At 34.7% G+C, this 8,538-nt stretch overlaps 1 protein-coding gene across 1 annotated transcript in view; it reads right to left on the reverse strand.

Annotated features, from left to right (window-relative positions):
• EML5 (echinoderm microtubule associated protein like 5) overlaps positions 1-8,538 on the reverse strand; it is a 114,586-nt gene that overhangs the window by 72,620 nt on the left and 33,428 nt on the right. The window contains exons 8-9 of the mRNA XM_008629819.2: positions 3,785-3,920; positions 901-1,102 (exon numbers count right to left, since the gene is read on the reverse strand). Coding sequence (XP_008628041.1) covers positions 901-1,102; positions 3,785-3,920 — 338 coding nt within the window. The remainder of the gene's footprint in view (positions 1-900; positions 1,103-3,784; positions 3,921-8,538) is intronic.

Below are 8,538 nucleotides of genomic sequence, written 5' to 3' on the forward strand. Positions count from 1 at the left end.
ATATAAAAAAAGAGAGTATATATATATATATATATATATATATATATATATATGTGTGTGTATATATATATGTAACAATATAAACTTTTAGACCACTCCTGCAAAAATTCCACTATTTTTCTAATCATTTTAGTCAAAAACATTAAATAACAATTAAAGACTTTGATCAGTATAAACAGCTTTTTCTATTAAAAAGTCATTCCTGGTAACTCCTTTTAGCTAATAATATTATAATATGTAAGTTTTTACAACAAGGTAGATTACATCTATTATTTACAAAACATATCTGGAATTTGAGAGCATTATTTCAATATTAATAATTGAATTACTGATTTGCTTAAGTGTGACACTTGAGATATTTAACAAAAATGCCAACACATTTAACTTATAAGAAAGTAAAGGTGGTTTTGACCCAAAAAAATAGAAATGAACATGTAAAAAGAAGTAAATTTTTGGGCTTTCTGAGCCTTTATATTCTGTTTACAATGCATGCACGAGGTTTGATGAAATTCACACATCAAAAGCTAATTTCCAGCATTTGAAAAAGTAAATATGGTAGGAGATAAATGTGTAAGTTTTTATCATAATATTTCATCACAAGCTGTGCATGCTTAACATAACTCCTGAAAAGGAAAGACTTAAAGGATACTCGAACATGAGTGCTCAATGTTAGCCTAAATGAAGTGTTTTCAAATTCCATACATGGGAGGTTTTGGGAAATATATACTTCCACTGTATTTTATTACTGGAGAACACTAGTTTCCTGCATAACTTAACTATGGAAGTACATCAATGCCACATTTTAATACCTTTAAAATGTATACATTTCAATTAGGCTACCTACAAAATGAGTTGATTGTATAAAACTGTAGGCAGTTTAACAAAGAAATAAAATTTAACCTGACTGATCGATCATCGCTTCCAGTCATGGCCAGGGGCTTTGTAGGATGGACAGCCAAAGCCCACAGCTCTCCTTCACAGTGCCCCTGCATTATCAGGAAAGGCTTATTACGCTCATGCACCACAATTTCAAAAATTTCACTATCTTGAGTCCCAACGAGTATATGGTCTCCTCTCCAGCAAACACTTCTTACAGAGAGACCTGTAGAAGAGATTGTTACTGAGAGACACATCCTCAGAACTTGTAAAACAAAGGTAAAGTAGAAAATGACAAAGCATAAAAGCAAGAAAATGTCAAGAACTATCCATATACCGTCTCTTATTCCTGGATTTACTTCTTTTACTCTTTCTATTTCATAGATAGTGGCATACTATTATACCCTTGGAACATAAACTTTTTAAGCTTAGTATTAAAAAATTTCTAGAATTAAACATGAGTCTGGTTTTAATAGAGGACAAATATAGTACTGACATTTGAAGCTGAAATTATGCCCTATCTTTACACTTCAACAAAGGTAGCAGAGAATAAAAACTACCATTTCTGATCAAACCATGGACCTTAGTACTAGGTAGGTGAACCTAAATTATATATGCTGACAGAAGCATCAGCGGAACAAGCATTATATGTAAGACAGTCATACAGCCCAATTCTTTTTAACATCTCAATAGTATATAGAATTATTTTTTCCTACTAAATAAAAAATAACAATAAATCAAACTGAAACAACTTATAGAGAGGTGAAAAAGATTCATGATGGAATTTAACATGCATTCCTAACAACTGAATTAGTTTTTAGGCTTACAGTGGAAGTAAGCATTCACAGGCTTTGTTTGTAGATAAGGTCGGGAATCATAACATGTGAATTAGGAGAGTTTACACTGAGAAGCCAGTCTTAGAAACATGCACCTTTTAAAATAGGCTGTATTTTTTACATTCGGGTAATGCAACTCAATGTTGCCAATTTGAAATGTATGTAACCAGATGGTAGAAATGCCTAATTTAACTCACTTTGCCTAAACAATGACTTTTGTGGAGAATAGCTCGGAAATACCTTTGAAAAACTACTCTGGATAAATATGTGAGACAAAATTATATCTATCAGATAAAAGAAAGGAATATTGTGGTGGTCTAGGTTGACATGCTTTTGAAAAATATTTTTATCCATGCACACTGAAAAGAAAAGCCCAGTGTTATTAATTTTACATTGGAAAAAACCTGCATGACTCCAAACAGACAATGGTGGGTTAATGGGCCAGTCTGATGCATCTGCACGGATGTTTTGATTCTGACAAAGCTAGTTCTCAAAGCAAAGCTCCTGATTGTGCCTACTTAACATGCTTTGCATTACAAGGTAGCCTTCAAATGCACAAATAAAGAACTCCCTGCACATGGAGCAAAACAATGTGCTCCAAGAGTGCACTGAGTGCACTCCAACTGCAATGCAGTGCTCAGTCTACTGAACCAGACTAGAGCTAATGCCCCTCAAACACCCCTCAAAATGCACATCTGTTGTTCTACTCAAACCCCCCACAGCATCTCTCTTGCTTTACAGATTTGATCTGTTGATTGTACTGCTGAATATAAGCACCTTACCATTCAGTCCTATAATTTAGACATTATGCGGCTATACTCTCTACAGTGCTTTAAAAATAAAGAAACAACCAACCAGAAATTTGATGAAGGATGATTAAGACACCTGTTTCAGTAATTTGGAACTTCTTGAGGCGGACGTAGACATTTTGAAATACAGTGTAACTACTTGGAGGATAAATAGAGAGGATACCAAGAGGTAAGGTATTGGAATAGCAGAAAGCGCAATTAAGAAAATGAGCAAGAGGACAGGTCATAAAGGCAGTCCTCAAAAGTATATACAAAAAAAGGAGTGAAGGCAAAAATTCAGAAAACTCGTTTTATTCAAGATAAGATTTTTAAAAAATCTACTTGCTCTGTCATGGGCATTTGGCAAGGCAAAAGTTTATGGTATGAGTCTGTTACATCAAAAGTAAAGGAGATAAACTGGAGTGGAGAACAAGTTTGAAAGAATGAAACAGGGAATGAAACAGCTTTCAGCTACATGCATCAGAACTGTGAAGTAGTAGCTGAGTAAATTTAGATTTAAAACAGAGCCACCCTACTGCAGGGCATGTTTAAAATTAAATTTATTTCATCTTGTTGCAATTCTTCACAATCTTGGTGGGAATGCCATGTCAATTACAGCATACAAAGACTTCACTTGGAATCAGTTACGTATTGACCCTGAGTATCTGATTGTTATCAGACATTCTAGCACATTTTCAAATTCTTGGCAAGATATTCGAAAATAACAAAAGTGACTGGGGGCAAAGAAAACCAAGTGCCAACAAAAGCAATATTGTAAGTGACAGTAGTGCTTCAGTATATATGTTTGTATTCTTATCCTAAACAATTACAGCAACAATATCTGGAACACTCTATGTAAAATTTTAGCATGACATGAACTGTAACTGAAGTCATAGTTACAAGTAAGCAGTGTTCTAAGTTCCACAAAGCTGTAGATAACATCCAAATAGTTTCAATGAAAATCTGGATAACTAGCAAATGAAATTTGATCTCACTGTCTCTTTCAAGTTCTCTTACAGCATTACTGTTCCCTGTTAAAAACTGCTGTGCTCTAAAAACAATGTGCATAAAAATTAAATCTGTGTGTACATCATCATATGTGGGTTTTTTGTAACAGTAACAGTGACCTTCATACTAGTGCATATGATCTACCATATTTCTAGCAAATAGTTCATAGTAACATACATAAAACAACGCTTTTGGGTTTTAAAGTCTTTTCTTGCTCAAAACACTGATAAATTTCCTATCTTATTGGTATATTGAAAGCAACAAACTTCTCTTTACCTTTGTATCCCTGGTCTGTTTCCCTGAGATCAATCACAGTAATTGGTTTAAAATTTAAGTCCCACAAGCGAACACAGCCATCCCTGCCACCAGTGGCAAACCCCTCTTCACATGCATTCATGCTGAAAATTCCTGCCTAAAGAGAGAAGAAGGTTATTTTTAACAACATAGACAGATTAGAGAAAACCAGTATGCAACTAATACAAGCTTAAAATACAAGAGAGTCAGAAATGGAAACAAACTCAAAACAAGCAGAACTAACAATAAGTGATAAACAGGAAGAGAATTGCTGCAAGAATGCTTTCATTCTGATGATCATCATCATAGTGATGCTGCTTCTTATCCCTAGAAAGAGCTAAGTTTCATATCCTCTTGCCATAGGACCTGCTCCAACTCTAATGAATGTCAGCATGAAGAGTCCCCATGATCTGTGTTAGGCTTGGTTTAGGGCCTTTGTTGCAATTACTCAGCTGCTATACAACAACGCAGAAAACATCTGGGATTTTTTTATATTTTAAACCAAGGAAGATTGATTTAAAATTTAAGTTTAGAAATAAAACATAAGAAAAACAATGATTATGCTACACCATTGGAAAATGAATATAAGCTCTTATTTTAAAGTCAAACATCAAGAAACAAAAACTAACTCATTTTCTTCAACTCACTTGATACAGGTTTTCTTCAGAATAACAAAGAGGCAAGGATGATATATGTAGTATTAAAATAAAGATACTATAGCCACTGTACTTGATTTAACATAATACATATAAATAGCATACACACTATTGGGTTTTTTTAATTACCTCCACAACTCAATAGTCTTATGTTCAGAAATAACTCACACATTTCAGTAAGCAAAGCTACTGAAAGGGCAACTTTAGATGATAAGCCTATGAGAAGTTAAAAAAATTCCTCTATATTTATTTAAAGTATGTAATATTCAGATATGACAGAAGTAAACAAGAAAGCATTAGAAACAATGGAAGAGAAAATCTGTCTCTAACTCCTGTCCAAAAGGGAGTAGAACAGCCAATAATATACATACATTTTCTATAATATTGATCTGAAATTTCAGTTTTGTAAAGAAGTAAATATAAAGTTCCAACACTTTCTTTGGATAGGGGTCCATGTTTTATAGCAATAAAACACATTAACCCCAAAGATGAAAGCAATTTGCAAAGGAGAGATTGGCTTTGGGGGGAAAGGAAAGCTGTACACTCACAGAACAAATTAGGATACAATATGACTTGTGAGAATTCCAGGGTACTCTTGACTATTCTCTCCGACCAGTATGTTTTTTCTTCTTAAATTACAACTAAGAAAAATACCATAATGGACTGGTCATAATGAAATACGGATTATGTTTACTTCTCTAGCATCAGGTAACAAGGATATAATTTTTCAAGTTAAGAAGAAAGAAATATCTCAGCTTTCACAAAAAAAAAAAAGAAAAGAAGCCCACTAGAATGTCAAATGACAATCAAAACTGAAAGACTAGGGTAACAGAACTCAAATTTTTTGGCACGTCATGTCCATTTTCAAGAAAGAGGCTTTTATGACAGGCCACAAGTTCAGGAGCAGTACATGTCTAAACAAAAATGTAGTGGAATTTTTAAATCATAAACAGATTAGAAGGCTAACTCTCATCATCTCTAACATCCTGAAAATCCTACTTCTGTTTCTTTAGGAGTCTAGGGGTTTTCGAGAATACAACACAAACTGTATTTGTTTCTCTCCATGTGTGTCTGTCTGTTTTACTGCATTAACTTTTAATATTGTGAGAAGTCTTATGAGGAGAAGCTGAGGGAGCTGAGTTGTTTAGCCTGGAGAAAAGGAGGCTCAGGGGAGACCTTATCACTGTCTACAACTGCCTGATAGGAGGCTGTAGCCAGGTGGTGGTCAGTCTCTTCTTCCAGGTAACAAGTGATAGGATGAGAGGAAATGGCCTCAAGTTGCACCAGGGAAGGTTTAGATTGGATACTAGTAAAAATTTCTTCACTGAAAAGGTTGCCCAGGGATTGGAACAGGCTGCCCAGGGAAGTCCTAGAGGGATAATCCCTGGAAGTGTTCAAAAACAGGTGGATGTGGCACTTGTGGATAGGGTTTAGTGGTGAACACAGCACTGTTAGGTTAACAGTTGGACTCGATGATCTTGGAGGCCTTTTCCAACCTTAATGATTCTATGATTCTAGTGCCATGGAATAAATAAAAGTCTAGAGGAATTTCAGCTCATTTTGTAGCATATGCTGAATTCTGCCCAAGTTTAAGTCTTTTAAAGCTCTTTTTAGAATGCAATCTTGATAATTCTTTTCTCTAATTAACTCTTTCCAAAATCCATTATTTAATTAGTCAGAATTTAAAAAATAATCAGACATTTGGCAATGTGGGAGCTGGTGGAATGTTCTGTAGATAAGATCAAGGGGATCCAGCATTAATCTGTTTACCATTCCACAGAATATCCTTATCTTGAAAAGGACATACTGGTTGCAAGGAGATTTGGCAGATGTGCTTGCTCAATCTCTTGAAATGCAATAGGACACTCTCATTTCAGTCTTTGTGCCACTGGAATAAGAGAATGAGATGAAAACTATAAAAATGTCCCTCATTAGTGGGGACGGTAAGTATCTAAAGGAAAAAGATGAGCTTTGCTACATTTCATATAATTGTTAGACTCGCACTTAATGGGGAAAAGACAGATTCTTTACTGGGGTAGCTTGGCCAGTAAATCCTCCACTAAATCCTTCCTTTTAAAAACTGTCAAGATTGTTAATGCAAATCAACTTTGGAGTCTTCATGCTTCTTTAATCCTTCAGCCTGAAATTTTCATTAAGATAATTTGATTCTTGATGGTCAAAAACCCCCTAGCAGTAATGAGAGACAGTCACACTGACTTTGTTAGATCCAAGTGAATGTGAGCCACAAAGACGGTGCTTCTGAAAATAAAAGGTGTAGATCAAAGACTTCCATCTTAAAAGTTATGAAGCCTGACATACAGACTGCATTCTTCTTTTACAAATTTTTCACTGCATTTCCTAATGAACATGAAAATTCTGGAAATAATATCTCAAATTGATCAGCAGTTTTCTCAGAATGCTGAATATTTCCTGTTTTTCCAACATAACCAGCTGGTATCACATCTGTGTTCCCTCAAATTAAAAAAAAAAAAACTAGTTGAATGAGTGCAAATAAAAAAATAAATGCCCAGATCTACCAGAAATAGTTGAAAGCTGGAGAAGTTTTGAAAAGAATTTGACAAAGATGATCCCTCCTGCATAAATACTTAGCCACTACTTGAATCCAAAAAGTTTCCAATACTGAGGCAGTTTCTGGTTTTCTATTGCTGCTAGACCTATCTTGCCCCCAATGGACAAAAATCAGGTGTCAATTTTTCTAAATGCAGTTGTTTGTATAAAATCCACCACTCTGACTATGCAATTCCTAAAACACATGATGACTGCAGTTAGCTATAATTAGGACCAAACTTGGAAGATCATACGGAAACTTCAGAAGCAACTGACTACTACTGAGCAACATGGGAACAGAGACACTATACCAATATAGCAAGAACTCCAGTGCCTCCTTTTTACTCCCAGACACACTGCAGGACACAGACATATGTAAAGCATGCAAAGCAACACACATGTTGGGCACTTACTCTGAGACATTGTCTCTCCCACTGTACACTGCACAGTAGGGAAATGGATTGCAAACATATAAGATAGGTGTCAGTGAGTTTATACTGGAGAGACACTACTGTGAAATGTGATCTTCCTGTCTAACAAATCATCCATAAAGCAGTTTAAAAACGTGCATACTACTATAAAAATTTAAAGTAGTTGTCTACACACCTCTAAAAGAAGTAGACAGTTACCTTTGAAACCAATGACTATTCTAAGCAGCAGGAGAAAATAATGCATGACTTTATGTGTTAGTACATGATACCAGCTTAAAACCATTCATTTAAGTTCATTATATTGTTTCCATCTATATTTAATTAGTATCCAGCCAACTGACATAAGCATGCAATAGTTTTAACAGAGTGCCTGTTATTTAACCTCAAGCTTGTTATTTAACCTTAGTTTCTGACATCAATCCACACAACTTTAATGTGTACCTCTGAAAGACTATCTCAAAATTAATTATTCATCTGCTGAGAAAGCATCTTATGTACATTTACTATGCAAGGCAAAAGCATAGCACACAAGAATCTTTAAAACATACAGTGGTTTTAAATAAGCATATAATTTTGTTTTAATATCCAAGTAACATCTTCTATATATATATATTAATAGTCATGGACTACCTTGAATTTAGAACACATGAGGTGATAAGTGGAAGATTCTATCATCTGTTCTTTGCACTGGTACACAAATGATGCATCTATTAAAAGATTATTTTTTTCCTAGTCAAGGTATTTATTAACTTGCCAGAGCCAGATGCATTGCCTACAAATAACCTCATGGAGTATTACCATTGCCAATGAATTTACACATGCTTTCATGTTATTGTCTTCTTTCTCCCTTTTAAAATTTTCATTATTAGGATTATTATTTAGGAGGCAAATCTAGAATTGGAGTTTCCCATTGCTATCGATCATTCCCTGCACATGAACTCCGTGCTTTTACTCCTAAACTCTGTTCATTTCCATCTTTTCCTACTTTTCATTCCTACTTCTATATTAAGTGAACTCATTAATCCTCTTCCAACTAATTCTCCAGTCACTTCAACCTATTTTCTTTCAACTTTTTGTTTCT

This window comes from Corvus brachyrhynchos, unplaced genomic scaffold (assembly GCF_000691975.1).
Source record: "Corvus brachyrhynchos isolate BGI_N302 unplaced genomic scaffold, ASM69197v1 scaffold1, whole genome shotgun sequence".
Classification (NCBI taxonomy): domain Eukaryota; kingdom Metazoa; phylum Chordata; class Aves; order Passeriformes; family Corvidae; genus Corvus; species Corvus brachyrhynchos.